Source organism: Gallinula chloropus (genome assembly GCF_964237585.1).
Source record: "Gallinula chloropus genome assembly, chromosome: 4".
NCBI lineage: Eukaryota > Metazoa > Chordata > Aves > Gruiformes > Rallidae > Gallinula > Gallinula chloropus.
Window position 1 is genome coordinate 50,514,397 of NC_140088.1, and position 17,104 is coordinate 50,531,500.

Below are 17,104 nucleotides of genomic sequence, written 5' to 3' on the forward strand. Positions count from 1 at the left end.
TTCATCCTTCCAAGAGTTGTCTTGTAAGATTTAGAAAGCACGCTGTTAACTTCAGAAGAACACAGTAGTGGTATGAACCTGGATCACAGGCTCATCAGCCTCAGGGTCTGTGCTCCTGGAGAGCGCGACAGCTGATGTTTTGGCTGGCCGTGAAGTAATTTTGCCCATAGCAGTAAATGTGAGGGAGGGTGGGTGAATGCTGGCAGCTGAGGTACGTGGTTAGATGTTATGGGTGCTGTATGTAGGGTTTAGAAGGTGAAGGCAGATAGGTGCAGGGCTGTCAACAGAAAGAAATGCTAGTCACTGAAAGTAGCTCATACCTGTCCTGAAAACACTGCATCCCTTCCTCTTAAGGAAGTCATGGTCCAGGTTCTGCCTTTCCATCCTCCGTGCCGTATCAGTGCACAAAGACATTGTAAACAATGTGCAATACATATGTCTCTGCATGCATCCCCTTTTCATTACATTAATTAATTTGACCAGAAATGCTTCATAATCTAAATGGATCAAGCACCTACATCCTCTCAGACAAGTAATGACAGCCCACATGTAGTGCAGGTGTTGCTGCTGATGGTTTCTGGGCACTTATGGTTATGGATAGTGGTCAGGAAAAGTGATGAACGTGGTCTTTATTTAAACAAGTAACTATCAGGATCCCATAACGTGTAGTCTCTGAGTTGTCTTGCCACAGTTCTGTTCCGATCCTAAGGGTATTTCATGTCATGCCTCAGTATCACCTAACATTGTGTGGCAACATTTACGGTTGGACTTGATCTTAAAGGACTTCTCCAACCTTGTAATTCTGTGATTCTGTGTAATTTCTCAGGAAGAAGCCATAGGTTGCTTTCTGGAGGGTTTAAGTTGAGGTGGTGTTCAGGCGATGGGCAGTCCTCACCAACTGACGGCACTTATGGACTTGATCACAAGAGTGACCCTGTTGTCCCTTGGTTAGAAAGGGAAAAAACCAAGTTTGTTCTTGATGCTGAAAGCCTTGATTTTGGTTTCTGCAGTTACTCTGTCATTCATGGGTTAAAGACTCTTAGGGGCTGCCTGCAGAGCCATCCTCTGCTCCATAATACAGGTTGACCTGTGGGGTTTTTATTAAGGTACCGTGAATGTCTTGAAGCAAATCAAATTGCCATTATGTGATTTAATTTGCTGTTGTAATGTCCCCTCTATAGCAAGCGCCCTTCTTTGTTGGGGAGCTAAGTTAGTAGCTTCTTTATCACTGCTACTGGAAGCAATGCCTGGTGTTTGGTTGGGTTTAGTACTTTTGTGTTCTTTCCTCCCCATTCTTTTCCTTCTTACAGAAGTGGCAGGGACCAGACTGTTCGCACTTGTTCTTGGGACTTGCATCTTAGCTCCAAACTTAGGCTTGTAGTTCAAGGTACTTGATTTAATGAAACATAGGGGAGAAACAAGTGCATTAAAGGCAGGGCTTTTTTCAACATCTTCTACATTTTGTTTTCAAGCTGTGATAGTGAGAGAGACTATGGATATTATAGGGGAAAGAATGGGTAAATTATCAGTATTTAGAAGTGTTACAATAAAGCCAACTATTCCAAAGATGTGATGCTGCTCAAAAACTTAAGGTCATACCAACGTTACTTAGTTTTATGTTCTAGAGCTCTTGATGTAGAGCATTGAAAACTTCATAAAGAAAGGCAATAAAGTCTACTCATTTTTTCTGAGAGCTGCATACTGACAGGCTGACAGGAGCTGGAAGGTGTTAAAAAAAAAAAAAGAGCAGGATTAATGCTTATCTTCTTGCAAGAAGGCTTGACAGATAACATCCAAGGGAGAAGACTTCAAATGGAGCTAATGCAAGTAAAATACTGCTGTGTAATTACAGATGTTATTGAGTTGAGCTACTCCCTGTTAATCACGTTTAATTAATATAACCCAGTTGCAAGATGATTTATGGGTGGTTTGAATAAATGTGTAGGATCAGAAGGACTGGTTTTCTGGTCTCTGTAGTACTGACACCATGTAGTCACTTTTTGTACAATGATGCAGTGGATTAGGAGCTTATGGCAATTTTGCACAGCTCCTCAAAGAGTCTGTTTCAGCCTCTCCTTCTGCAGGGGCAGGGAGCTTCAGTCCTATCACAGAATTGCAGGGGTTGGAAGGGACCTCCAGAGATCGAGTCCAACCGCCCTGCCAAAGCAGGTTCCCTAGGACAGGTCACACAGGGAGGTGTCCAGACAGGGCTTGAATATCCCCAGAGAAGGAGACTCCACACCCCCCTGGGCAGCCTGTCCCAGGGCTCTGTCACCTTCACTGGGAAAAAGTTCTTCCACATATTAGCGCGGAACTTCCTGTGCTGCAACTTGAGGCCATTGCCCCCTGTTCTGTCCCCACAGACCACTGAGAAGAGGCTGGCCATTTCCCTCTCTCACCCACACTTAATGCCTGTTGTAATGAGCCACACACCCTTTTTGAATGTTAGGAGGCTTAATAGAGGCTCATTTTTTTCTTGTACATTTAGTTACCTTTTGACTAACTGGTACAACAATTATATGGGCTCCATAGGGCATTCAGGCTACTAAATTTGGAGAGCATGTTCTGGCATTCTGTTGATCTGTAATCCATTTTGGGGTGGCACATGCCTGGAAACTGTTTCAGCAGAGGTGACTGGAGTGCTAGAGGAGAAGAAAGGGTAGCTGGGAATCATGAAGATGTTATTGAAGGAATAAAACAAATTCATATTTGTTTGAAACAGACTGCTATCAATTATTTAATGTGGTGCATACTTAGATTTCTCCAAACTGTACCCTGCTTGTTGCTCAATTTTTCCTTTGTGTTTGTTTTTTTACCTTCAGTTCTATAGGTGCTGGTGCAAAAACAGTTTAGCAATGGATCAAAGAAAAAATGATAGTTTTGTCCCAAGTATCACACAGTTGGAAGACTTCCTAACAGAACATGACTCCAACGTTGTTTGGCTGTTAGTAGGTAAGGTCAATCTATTCTGTTTTGGCTAGATGTTTTTTTTGGGGTGTGTGTACTTCTAAATGCTTCTCTAAATGCTTTCATACCAGTATTCAATTTCTTACCAAACTGCATTAAAACATTGAAAATAGATTTTAATTTGTCCTACAGCTGTTTAGTGGGGTATGGCAATCATAGAATCACAGAATGGTCTGGGTTGGAAGGGACCCCAAGGATCACAGTGTTCCAACCCTCCCTGCAACTGGCAGGACCACCAACCTCCAGGCCTGGATACACACAAGGTTGCCCAGGGCCCCATCCAACCCCCAGGGACGGGGCATCTATCACCTCTGTGGGCAGCCTGTTCCAGCCCCTCACCACTCTCTCTGTAAATAACTTCCCCCTAATATCTCATCTAAATCTCCCCTCCTTTAGCTTTAGTCCATTTCCCCTTGTCCTGCCGTTAGCTACCCTACCTAAGCAATGAGAAAGAAGAAATATGGAACCGTTTCTAATACGAACTGCGCTGCAACACTTGGGAGATGTGCATTGTGTAAAGGATGATGCTTTACAGCAGGATAAAACCTCAGTGAAACCTTCTCTCCATGAAATATTTATTTCTAAGACCAGAGTAAGCTGGTGATTAATTGTAATATCGTAACAAAGGATTAGCATGGTAGCACAGGACAGGCAGATACAGTAACTTTGTTACACCAGTATGAACATACTTGCTGACATAACTTCTAGATAAACTTGTGTGCTACAATGACCCTTTAAGCCAAACTGCTGCATACTCAAGTTGCATGCAGCATGAGGTGTTCTAGTAAAAGTGCCTGATTTAGGTATGCTGATTTCTTTATAGCACTAGTGTTAGTTTTTATATTTGTGTACAGGTACTTTTATTTTCTGAATCTATGAACATGTGGGTCAAGGACAGCAAAACAAAAGATCAGGTTGTATTTGGGTCTAGATAAGAGTGGTAGAAGTGTGTGATGAATTTGGACTTTTCCAAAGCAATGTTACACTTGCTTTATAGCCCTGGTTTTTATACCTGGTGTGGGGGGGCAGCACAGGAATAACAACTTCATTTTTCTGGGAAGTTAAAGCTTATGTATTGGCTATTGGTGTACTGGAATTGCTTTTCAGTAGGACAAACGGAATGGAAATGACATAGGCAAAATAGCCTAGGGTTCTTTCTGAATGTTGTTTATTTCACTTTTAATGTGTTGACGTGAAAAGTTAGTACTCAACATAAAGCTCAAAGTGCAATCGAGATGAAAGTAAGGGAAGTCACCATGCTGATAGATGCTCATGATAAAATGTGGAACAGATCTGAAAAATCTTGTCTCTGGAAGATTTGACTTGAGACTTAGAGATGTTCTGCTCTTTCACCAAGTAATAGAAATATCTCATTACAGCCTGTGAAATTATCTTTCTCCAGTTTTTCCTCTCTGCACTGGATTGTTAGAGCAAAGTAGTAGTAATTCTGCTTGGAAAATATGTAGGGTATAAATAATTCTGTGTAACAGCTGTAATTTAAGCTGAAAGGTTTGCTTTTTTTTTATTTGCTTGAATATATTAAATTTACTAATTTCTGTTTCACAGAAGGGTGAGTGGAGCTTCAAGAAATAATATAATCCCCTCCTTTTTCTAGGGGCAAATGGCCTATATAACGCACTTTTGGAGAGCTGCTCGTTTTTTCAATTGTAGGAAACAAACTGGTACTCTAGAAACAATGAGACAAACAACAGAAGAAGCTGGATAGCTTCCTGTTATTATGAGGTTTGGATAGAAATAAAGTAATATTTATTAACTCACCCAATTTCAACCAGCTGTTCCTCCTTTGCTTTCATCTGCTGACCTCTGGCATCCTGTTAGAAGAGAACAAAAAGAGATTACAACAGTTTATTCTCCTGAATCCTGAAATGTTTGATTGTTGAGCCCAGTAGAGGAGGTGATGAATTCTAGAAATGACCATGCTCCTTGAAGAGCTGTCGCTCAATTCTAGAATCATTTCTAAAAATGAAATGCAGTAATATTTTCCGAATGTAGTTTCAGTGTCAAGAGGCTTTTAAAATGAAGACTATAATCAGTGAGTTGAACAGAGTTTATGGGACCAGTCACTTAATAGCAGAGTCTGAATTTGGTGAGGGAAAAGGAAAGGCTACAATTTGTGGTAGAGGTGAGACTGGTGGTAACAGCAGTGGAGTAGGACTCTAGTCCCAGGAAACTGCACTAGTTTGTTGACTCTTCTCTTAGTATATGTCACCTTAAGAGAATACATTCTTGGTATCTAGAAGTTAAGTGTCCAGTTGAACTTTAATCTCAAATTAAGTTTTATTACTGGAATGAGACCTTTCAGTGTGTGCCATTCAACCTTTCTCCCTACATTGTGATAGAGGACCAACAGTGAGTAGCTTACTCATCTGAAAGCAAGGGGCGATGAACACTGTCCTTGGAGCCTGCTTTCACTGAATGCACAGAGCAGTTTCTTTCCTGGTGTGCAGCTTTAACTCTCCCTGCCTTGTTCCTGTGTGATGATGCACACAGAACTGATTTGTTTTACATGTCCAGCAACTACCTGTCTGAGTGTATGAGTTACTTGAATTTTGGCCATGTTGTAATGCATTTTCCAGTAAGGAAAGGCAGAGTTGGACAAGTCTTTCTCTTCTGCCTTTTCCTTATTTTTAGCATAGATGTTTTTACAGAGAGAGTGGTGAGGTGCTGGAACAGGTTGTCCAGAGAGATGGTGGATGCCCCGTCCCTGGGGGTGTTCAAGGCCAGGTTGGATGAGGCCCTGGGCAACCTTGTGTAGATCCAGGCCTGGAGGTTGGTGGTCCTGCCAGTGGCAGGGGGGTTGGAACTCTGTGATCCTTGGGGTCCCTTCCAACCCAGACCATTCTACAATTCTATGTTGTTGCAAAGCATGGACCGTCCTGCTGAGGGGAAAAAAAAAAGGGGCAGTAAAAGGACAGGTTGATTTTGTCATTTTTTGTATGACTTTTTTTTTTCCCTGGAGTAAACACCTGAACTCTGCAGAGTGACTCTGCCTGTGTTCACTCTGCAGAGTGACTCTGCCTGTGTTCACTCTGCAGAGTGACTCTGCCTGTGTTCACTCTGCAAAGTGAACTCTGCATGTGACTTTCTGCTATTCAGCTTTCCCATAAGAGGCACAATGAATCTGAATTTTTTGACTATGAAGCATATACACAAATGAAAGACTTGTGTTGCAGAGTTCAGTTAGTAATGAGTACAGATACCTCAAATACAAAATTGCTTGCTTGCTTTCCTACTCTGCTTTGGATGAAACAGAATAGTAATTACAAGTAAAGTCAGTTAGAACTAGTCCATTCCCTGGCAGTCCTGTGTCCTTCTGGAAGCTTTGAGAATCCTTGTAGTTAGAAATAGGTTACTAGCTCTTCATCAGCTAAAGTAAAAATTACTTTGGGGATTAGCAGACTCTTTTTTTTTTTTTTTTTTAACATGTTTCTCATTGGATTGCGGTTTCTTTTACTTTTTTTTTCCTACCAAATTCCATGTCTGAACTGTTGACAGATTTCTGCTAACCCAGGGACTGTTATACTTCTCTCAGGATACAGCAGCTTGGAAACAATTTTATGAAATCATGTTGTTGCTTCTGATGCTAATATCTGAAAGACTAAAAATCTAAGTTACAGTTCATGGTTTGAAGAAAGGTGGAGAAGGAATGTAGTATGACTTTTGTTGTGGGGCTTTTTTTTAAGGCATTTTGAAATAAATGTCCATATGGGATAATACCTTTATGATTTGATCTATGAAATTTAACTACCTGGATGATAAGGGGTGCAGTGAGCTGTGTTTCCTTTTGCAGGTCCTCAAGAAGATGTTTGGGTGGGGTGTTGGTGGGGTTGTTTGTTGTATTGGTGAATGGAAGAGCAGTGAGGAATCTGTATTTTTCTGTACTTACCATTTCCTCTTCTCTTCCCTGATGGTGTGAGAAAGGTTAAAAATACCCACTGAAATGTCCCATCAGATTAAATTTTTTTTTTGAACAGTTGGAAGAACATTCTTGTGCTTTATGGTGTTAATAGGTAAGGCTTTTATCTAGGTTGGCATGCTTTAAAAATGTTTTAATTCATTTCAATCTTTTAACAGCGACAATATTGTCTTGTGGATGGATTATCTACTTAACTTACTATAATTCCCGGAACATTGGACTCATTTTAACATTAGTTCTTAACAGATTGTATAAACATGGCTACATCCATATTGGTAAGTAATTACTGTAATGCCCCTGTTTATCTACTGCTTTTTATTATACCTCAATTTGCTGAAAACACTAAGATCAAAGTGTTCCTTTGTTACAGTAATTTGAAAATGATCGTCATGGGCTTAATTTAAGAAGATAAAAAGTTCACTGTTACGCTTTAGGGGAGGATTCTTGGTGTAGGTAGAACAACACCCCCTTTTTAATTACTTCATATTAAAGGAGATTGACCTCAGTCCCCCATGAAACCTTCCTGAGCCGCTTCTTAATGATTTGGTGTTAGGACTGCAGCTTCCTACTCGTTTTTGGGGTGGCTTACGTGGCACCTGAAGTGTGGGTAGTGACCACTGGATTGGGCTCAGAGGGACACAGCAGAGTCTCAAGTCTCAGCTCTATCATGGTAGTGTCCTTGCTTTCTAAATAATTGCCAGGACAACTAATCATGTTAATTCACACCGGGACTGTGACATGTAGAATTTATACTGCCTAGAACATTTGCATCAAAATCCATTAACTTTTTTTTTAAATACTTTAAAACATTTCTGAATAAAACAGGCCAGTACAAATCACTTGGGCGCTCACCCACATTACAGAAATATCTGATGCTGAGTCACAGAGGGCTCTATCCCACAACCTCACTCTGACTGCACTTCTAATTTTTTTTTCATTTATTCTTCCATGTCTTCCTCTGTTTTCCAGAATGACAATGACTTTATTTCTGGACTTTTTCTGCAACTGTTGATCATAAATGTAGAGAAAACCTTAAAAAAGAACCCAACCCGATCGCACCCACCTGCAATAATTTCCTGATGTCCTCAAGAATTTAAGAGCTGTAATCCAAACCACCTTCAAATCCAACTTTTTGTACAATAATATAGATGAAATAGTTACTGGCAGCTACACTTGATCTGTGAGCAAATTTCTCTGTGAAATGGCTATTAAGTAAAGATAGCTGAACATAGCTGGCCAACTGGTGTTTTTGTAAACTTTATCAGTAAGAAGATTGTAGTGTTAATTAAATGCCATGATTTGCATCTTGTCATCAATTAATGTTGATTTAAAGAAAACCCAACAAACAAACCACAAATCAGGGTTTGCTTACCTTTCTGTGGGTGAAAAATGTTAGGAAAAATACAGGCTATTGCCTTACCTGCTGGTCTTTTCATGCTCATTAATCTTTACTGCTGTAAACAGAATTTGTCATAATAATTGGACTGAAAACTTGCCATTTGAAAAATTGTTTTGTCACTAATCTTTATTTCTCTACTTGCCATCTTGCATACAATGGCTTGATACTTGCTGATGTTTAAACAGCTCTTCTGAGTCTTTTCCACAAACTTTGCAAGGCACCTGAATGCTCCTGAGTGACTAGTGTGTCTCAGGGGGCTGGGTGTATTTGCGGGTGGTACCAAACGCAGCACCTTTTGGAGCTGTGTACCTTTTGTCTTGTATGTTCTGAATATCTGACTTCCCTTCTCTGAAAGTCACTGTGTTTTTTCAAGGGAAGACTCAAGATACCCAGTGAACCCATTCTGGATAATTGAATCCTAACTGTATCCTTCCTGTTTGGAAAGCAAAGCATCAACAACTTTAGGCTAACATCTGATTAAACCCCTTCTTTCCCACTAGGTTCCTTTTCATTCTCTGTGCTGTCTGGGAAAGTCATGGTTCGCGAAATCTATTTCATCACAGAAGACATGTCTATCAGGTACAGATTTCCAAGGGAGTCATTCTTCCAAATATACCATAAATGTGTATGTCTTAATAACTTGTATCAAAATACTGTCTTACAAATGACCAAGAAATATATTCATAAATTAATATATAACATAAATCAGTACAATAACATTTATGAAATGTATTCATAAATGTTAAAACTAAACTCACTCTTTTAACGGTAGCCTTGAGACCTTCTGAATACCTGTGTTGTCAGCTCATTTGCTGTTCAAGTGTTACCAATTGAAAGTGAGTGCTGAATAATAGTAATCCCTAATATTTGTAGAAGAAAACACTTTAGATTTTGAAGGAGAAGTATTTTTCATTAACATCTTTCACTCGTTTGTGTTCACACTCTGAAGTCTGGAAGATTTATTTTGGCCAAGTAGTTTGCATTTATTTACTGGCATTGACAATATTGTTTCATGAACTGTGTACCAGCAAACAGTTGGTAATTTTGATTCTTACTGCAGGTTTGGAAAGCCCCGAGAAGTTAATGGATAGGGGATTTTATACAAGTTTCAGCTCATACAGTAATTGTATAAATACTACACTGTATGATGAAAAGCTTTGTGCTGAAACGCTTTGTGCTTTCATATTGCTTATTTGCTGCTGCAGCTGCAGATCTCTGCGCTGCATAAGGCAACATGTCATGCAGCTGTGCTTAGATTTGGGATTATCACTCTTTTAACTTCTCCTTTATCTAATTTGTTTGATTTAGAATTCAAGATGGATTTATCATCTTTCGCTGGTGGAAGATGTACAACCCTAAGCAGAAACAGCATGGTAGGTTTCTCAAAAAGGTTTCAAATTTTCAATCAAGTTTACAGGTAGTCTACAGAAAAACAAGCTTCCTTTGCCCATTTGGGTGTGTGTGACTGACTTGTTAATATGTGCCTGAAGCACACTGCATCCTCAGAAGGTATGGGTTCTTTTGACTGGTTCCTCTGTGTGAGTAGATTAGAACAATACAAAGAAATAAATGCAGGATTCACTCGAACTCTCCTTAAGACAAACTATTAACCATCGTAGTAACCTTCTTTAACTAGTCTGAGAATAACTGATCCTGTATTGAAGTTTATAACTATGATAAATATAGAATTCTTATGTTCTGAAAGTGATTTTTAGCTTTCAAGTTTTAGTGTTGTGCTTTCAGTATTTTAGCAGAAGTGTTAGAGTAGGGAATGTTCTTCAGTCTTCGATTAACTCTGTGTCTCGATGACATCTGAGGTCATAGAAGTGGGGAAGTGTGAAAAATTAATGTATTTTTCTTATCTGTGGCTGAAGGACAATTAATGCTGTATGCAAGAGATGAATCTTATCTGAGGAAATCTAAGTAGCCTTGTGGTGTGTCATTTGTAGGGTTAGAATCTGCGTGAATGAGTCTCAGGTCCTGCCTCCTCAATGTTTGAAGCATCACAGCTCCACTGATAATTCAAGGAGGTCCAAAAATGGCAACTTGCCTGCAGCTGAGGAGGGCACTAATTGAGAAGGTCACAGAACTTTGGAGGGCTGTTTTTTTCCCATCATACATTTTTAAGTGGCCTCTGATGGTTTGAAGCTTCTTAGACTTGTCAGCAAGCTTGTACAGCTGTTGCTTTGTCAGTAGCAACTCAATGGTGAGAGAAGTGCCGCATACATGTTATGCAGGCAAATAGGAGGCATCATTTGATAGAGCAACATGAAATAGGGTGAGTTGTCCACTGTTTTTTTGCTGAGGCTTTTACTAAGCTTCTGAGCTGAGAGGGCACAATTCCGGTTTGTTCTACTGTAAGAAGACTAATTCAGGAAGCAGAGCCTAGTCTTAGAGGTAATTAGGTTTTTCCAACCACAGGTTATTGTCCAACAAGTTTTCATAGGATTTTCTTCATCTGCTGGTTAAAACATATTTTTCTAGTGGCTGCCAGAATGAAAAAATGAATTCAGCTTAATGTGATAAAGATATCTGTGTCTGTCTTTTATGGTGGTGTGTTTGCTTGGCAATATCACGAGGCTTTAACCTTTTCCTTCTTGGCTAGGGGGCGGGGCAATCCTCCCACCCTTCCCCTGCCCCAGCACGGGGTCCCCCCCACAGCAGACAGTCCTCCATGAACTTCTCCAATGTGAGTCCTTACCTACAGGTCTTCAGCTCCTCAACAACTGCCCCAGTTTGGCTCCCTTCCTGCTGGCCTTCAGGCCCAGACTGCTCCAGCCTGGTCCCTCACAGAGTCACAAATCCCCCAGCAAACCTGCTCTGGTGTGGGTTGGTCTCTCCACAGGCTGCAGGTTTCACTACCAGGAGCTTGCTCCAGTGCAGGCTTTCCATGGGGTCACAGTGTCCTTCAGGTGTTTCCACTCTCTCCCCCTCTCCAGTGTGGGGTCCTCCACAGGCTGTGGACTGGATCTGTGCTCTCTGTCATTGTCCATGGGCTGCCGGGAGACGGCCTGCTCCACCTTGGTCTTCTCCACGGGCTGCAGGGGAATCTCTCTGGCATCTGGAGTGCCTCATCCCCCAAATTATTCACTGGCCTTGGTGTCTGCACAGTTCCTTACATCTCATTCTGTTCTCTGGGGGCAAAAAGCAGCTGCTTGTGGGTTTTTTCCTCCTAACTAACTGTGATTCCCAGAGGCACTGTGACCATCGCTGGTGGGCTTGGCCTTGATCAACAACAACTCCAGCCTTGAGCCCCCTGGAGTTTGCTCTGTGGGGCCTGCAGAGAGCTTCTGGCTGCTTCTTGCAGAAGTCACCCTGGCAGCCCCCGTTCTCCACCAGAACCCAGCCATGCAAGACTACAACACCTTTGTATCAGGCAAAGGAAACCCAAAAATGTTTTGCGTTCTGCTTTTTTGTTTTTCCACATTTGTTGTAAAGTCAAGAGAGAATGATTTTGTTTCCATTCATCTGAAAAGGTGAAACTAAACTATTGAAATTGATGCAATGTTTACTTGCCCTTTCGAATACAAAGTAAATGTTGCTGTAAGACTTGGGTTGCGCTGTAATTTAAGGATGCTTGTCACAAAGATTTAGTCCCAGTTCTGTTGCATAAGAGAAGGTTTGAAGTACAAAAGAGAAGGTTTGAACTACAAAAAGTTTGGATAATGATTATTGATAACTTCATTAGAAGTTGCATTTCCTGCTTGGTTGTTTTTTTGAAACCTTCCTCTGTTTGCCTCAGCAAGTGCAATTTGTTTTTCACCTCGGCACTATTTGCACTAGGCCTCTTATAGCAGTGTTGAAGGAACTTCATAGAAGCAGTCAAATATGCAGGTCGTCTTCCTGCTTTGACTGTGAAGTTGAATCATACTGGGACCTGAGAGTAGGTTTTTAACATTTCCTCAACTTTTTATTGTTAGGAGGGACACGTTACCATTAGGTTTTATTTAATGGGTATATTTATGCTGAATTATTTGGGTAGGTGCAATACAAGCATTTGAATAAATAATACATCTTGATTAAACTCTGTAGGAGGCAATGTCAAATCCTTGGCTACGTTAGTCACTTGGATTCCAACAAATGTTGGCAAAACTTCAATACTTTGTTTTCAATGTTGTACTTACTTTTTACATGACCTGCCTATATGCTTCTTTGAGTCAGTTCACTAGATGACATTCAGATGCGCTTGCCTCTTTTTTTTTTTTTTTTTTTCCAAAAGTGTCTTATTCAACCAAATTAATGTGTGGAGGTCAAATCTTATTTTTCTTATTAGGAAAAAGAGATGGTTGTCTCTTTAAACAAATGAATTACTACATATGATTTCATTTAGTTAATGAAGTCTAATGCTTGCCTCCAGGAATTGAAAAATTACATTTATTTGTGCTCTTGATGATGCTGAGAACTCCCAAGTGAACAATTGTGTATCCCCGGCTTTGTACATGTCATCCTTTGCCTATATTGTACTGATGCAAGTTAATACTGCCAACGAACAGATTCGATAGTGCTTTTATGAAAACAGGAAGGAACTGAATTTGGCTAATTAACTTTTTTTCTCTGTCTCCTGTTCAAGGAAAGTGTGATGTCAGTGCTTTCTGGAGACTTTTAGTACTTTTTCTTTCTTTTTTTTTTTTAAATAATGATGTAGAACTTTCTGGTAGTTTGGGGGGGGGCAGGGAGAAGTGGCTTATTCTTGTTGTGACAGTGTTATTTAGATGTTCAACACAAGGGGACAGATGAGCTGTTAGCAAAGATGGTGTGTCTCTAACCTTTAGCGTTTGGGCAGGTGCATTGCTTCTCTTGACCCTGACCACGACAGCAGAGGTGTATGCTGTGGTTTCCTAATTTTGAGTGTCTGTGGGAAATGTTGCCTTCAGTTTGTACCCCACGGTAGAGACTGGGGACTGCCATAATAATCACTGACCTGGACCAGATCAGGTTTTAGAGCAGCTCAGGTCTCTTGGGTGAAGGTGTAACGGGCCATCTTTCAACTGGGTAATTAGGTGGAAACGGTGCGAGCTTTTCCCTCACATTAACTGCATAATTAGGTCATACTATTGAAGGCAAAAGTATGTCAAAGTGTGTCACAAACATTATCAGCAGATGTTAAACTAGTTTTTAAGTGTTAGAGAGTCAAGCTGATATTAAGGTTAAAATTTTAAATTTGTGAAAACGTTGGCTGATGTGCAAAAGGAGTTTGCTGCTTGTTAGTTCTGCTTAGTAAAAGAAAGCTTTTTCCCAGTTAGGGCTGCCTTACCGCAGAACTTGGCTAGAAAACTAGTCAGTTTTTTGAGGTTGAATTGGTCTCGAGTACCAATACTGTGCTAAAAAGCAGAAGGTGGCACTGAGGCTTCTGCGCCGTGCATCAAGAGGGGGTTTTGTCTGGTTTTAAATGAGAGACTGAATAAACATAATTTACCTGTTTATGCGGGTCCTGCCTGGGTTTGTTTTTGGATTGTGACCCAAGGGTGAAATGCTTTTCAGGTTTCCTAGTTTGCATGCAGCTGTCTTATTTGCCAGGTTTTACTGATTTGCTTGGAATGGCGTAATTATTTTGTGGAGGTTTTTTTGCTGCTTTTTAATGTGCACTTCAGCAGCTGTTTACTACTGTGGAGATTGTTTTTGCAAAATAGACAGATCTGAAAACCTGTGAATATTGTAAGGGAACACTGGAATAGAATTAGAAACTCTTTTTTCCTACCACTTGTTTAGATCCAAAGGCAGAAACACGACTGTATATTATGGTGAACGACTTTGAATTTCATGTGTACAACCGTTCCGAGCTCTATGGACAACTTCAAGAACTGTTTGGCTTGGATCCCACAATAATTCCAGCGAAGAAAGATGATGAAAAAGCACAAGTAAACGGGCGGCAGAGAACACATACAAATCTTGAAAGGTAAATTATGATTCATTTTGCTATTTTGTTGATGCTTTGTTCTGAAAAGCGCTGAACTAATTGGGTAATGTTTTGTTATCATATGCTCTGGAGGCCAAATGGTTGAAGTGCAGCTGAGAGAGAAATTGCACTGACAAGCCTGACAATCTAAATCTTTTTCTTTTCCTCAGACTTTCTACCGTAATAATTAAAAACCACAACCAAACTCCTTGTTTAATGATCAGAGACAGGTTGAAAAATCTATTTGAGGTGCACTTGTGGAAAGGGAGCATGTGTTGAAGAGGATTATACTTGCAGAATAATAATGGTATTACTCAATAGAAACAGTAGCTGCTCAAGGCATTGAACAGACAAAATGTGAGGATCTGTGTGGTGTTGAGAGGTCTTAGTGATGTTTGAGCTTTAAACTCGGGATGACTTGTTGTGTTTTTTAGGGATGTGTGTTTGTGTATAGCTACACAAACCTTCTTTTCTTATTTTATTAGTCTTTTTGGAGCACCCCAGAAAATGGTGCAGGTCTATGAGGAGTTCTGCACAGCTTGTGTGTAGCAGAGTCAGGTGTTCAACAATAAGTCCATCTTTGGGCAGAATCCCAGCAGACTGATTTCTTGGCAGGAGCAGGGAAGATCTAATGAGACTTGAGTCCTCCTACTGCTGCTGGCCAGGCCAGTGCGTGTCACTAAATTTCTGCAGTGGACAGCTGCAGGATGCTGTGGCAATCCTGGGTTTGGGTAAAAGCTGTGCCTCTGAGCAAGTCTTTCCATCTTACACCCTTGTTAACGGGTGCAGGAAGGACTTCTGCCTATGTGAAATATAATATCCCACACCAGCAAGCTGGAAGGATCAGGTTATTAGTGTATAGAAGAGACCAAGTTCCCTTGAGGAAGATTTAAGTAAATGCTGGTTTGAGTTAAACTTTGCACACTTGTTTTCTGCCTGTGTCAGCTCAGTAAAACAGGACACAGGGTGTAGCTGCATATGCTTCCTGCTGTTCTTCCATGGTCTGGAAGAGGCTGCAGTAGTCTGCAAGCCAGTCCCTTACAGGAGACACCCCTGGGAAGAAGGATTGTTCTCTGAGAGCTGTGCACTGAAAACCTGTAGAAGAAAAGGTTGGTTAGTTATTCTGCAGAAAAAACAAAATAATAAACTGCTTTTTTTACCCCCCTGGTAGCGTTAAAGTAAAAACAGAATCTCAAGACCCTTCTTCTTCATGGAGATCACTGATTCCAGTCATTAAAGTCAACGTGAGCACGGTAAGTGAGAAGATCCTGATGGTAATTTGTAGCATATGCTTAAGAGTCAGGCTTGCCATTAATTTTTCTTACAGTTTTCCTGAGTTTTTGTTCTCCTTCATGCTACAAGCAAAGTTCTAAAGGGACACTACAAGCACTCCCTTGACGCAGTCCCAAATCCTGCTGGTGCTGATGGGAACATGGTAATGTTCTCTGCTTTGGAAATACTTGTGTCTCAGACTTTTAATGCTTTCAAGAACATCACCAAGTAATGAAGCTCGGTAGTATGTGTGTAGTGTGGTGTGTTGCGTTTTTTCTTCTTTTTCCTTTTCTTCTCTGCATCTTTTAATAGGGATATTTGGACATGTTCCTTAAAGTGTGATGTTTCCTCCCAGAAAAGCATGGGAAAACCATTGTTGAGGTGACAGGAGATAGGATATTGTGTGTTAAATGTGCTGGGCAGTGTTTTTAGAGATGCACAGGGTATGGCCAGGATTTTTGTCCTCAGTCTTTATTTGCATATTGTCGGTTTAATTCCATTACTTTAGGTAAATATGTATGTCTGACAAGTAATTTGATTTTTCTCTTTGATTTAGGGTCGCTTGGCATTTGGGAACCATTATCAGCCACAAACACTTTGTATTAACTTTGATGATGCATTTTTGACATACACCACAAAACCACCTTCGAGCCACCTTGATCAGTTTATGCACATTGTGAAAGGAAAACTGGAAAATGTTAGAGTCATGCTGGTTCCAAGTCCCAGATATGTTGGTCTTCAGAACGATGAGTAAGTGTTGGGGTTTTTGTTTCCATATTTTATTCTTTATTTTAAGAAAATGAAGAAAATACTGTGTTTGTTTCTCTGAGTTTGTTTTTCTTAGTGTGTGTTTTACTGGCAGTTTTACCATTCCAAAGGTTTTAAATGTTGGATCTTCGAAACGATTTTATTCATGGAGGAAGTGCTGGTTATCTATTTCATTGTAGATTATATGTCTTATGATATCCTGCGTTCAACTTTTACTTCCCTTCACTCAGCTACTATAGCTCTACACAGGCTTTGACAGCATTTGATTTCTAGGATAAATGCGATGTTGGAGGTGTTGACTTCTGCAGAACTGATTCATGTGTGATTTGGAAAATAGTTTTTTAAAACGGGGAAAAGCTGTGCAGTACTTGCTGTAGGAGAAATCGTGTTATCTTTTGAAGGCAGATCGCTGATGCTTTGACCTCTGTGTACAGAGCTTTAACAAACTGTGTAAGTAACGAGTCAAACAAAAGAAAGGATGCTTGCATGAAATCATTTGACACTAGGGTTCTTGATTTTCCTTCAAGTTGACCTGCAAGACATTTAAGTGCGTACTGTGTTAATATTCTTGATACTAATTATTGTGTGAACATTATAGCCAGAATTTTCTGCATTATCTTATTCATTGCTTATAGTATTATAAATTCAATAGATAATTTGGACAAAACTGCTGAATTTCAAAGTCTTTCCCAGGTGTTACTTGCTCAACAAAAAATAAATAATGTATGCTGTCCTTGGTCAACTGTGTTTATGAGTTTATGTAAAATGATTATGCCTGTTTTATACCTCCTAAGCAATGAGTGAATTATGATGCTTGGAAATAGAAAGCCAATTAAGGTGCAGTTTGTCAGAGAAATACTGCTGC

The 17,104-nt window shown here is 40.3% G+C and overlaps 1 protein-coding gene across 2 annotated transcripts in view; it reads left to right on the forward strand.

Moving 5' to 3' along the window:
- Positions 1 to 2,855: 2,855 nt before the first annotated feature.
- BLTP1 (bridge-like lipid transfer protein family member 1) overlaps positions 2,856 to 17,104 on the forward strand; it is a gene marked incomplete at its 5' end in the record, with an annotated part of 114,037 nt that continues 99,788 nt past the window's right edge. For both annotated transcript variants that reach the window (XM_084262724.1, XM_084262725.1), the window contains 7 exons: positions 2,856 to 2,952; positions 7,063 to 7,179; positions 8,804 to 8,882; positions 9,612 to 9,676; positions 14,013 to 14,199; positions 15,371 to 15,452; positions 16,028 to 16,221. In XM_084262724.1, coding sequence (XP_084118850.1) covers positions 2,856 to 2,952; positions 7,063 to 7,179; positions 8,804 to 8,882; positions 9,612 to 9,676; positions 14,013 to 14,199; positions 15,371 to 15,452; positions 16,028 to 16,221 — 821 coding nt within the window. The remainder of the gene's footprint in view (positions 2,953 to 7,062; positions 7,180 to 8,803; positions 8,883 to 9,611; positions 9,677 to 14,012; positions 14,200 to 15,370; positions 15,453 to 16,027; positions 16,222 to 17,104) is intronic.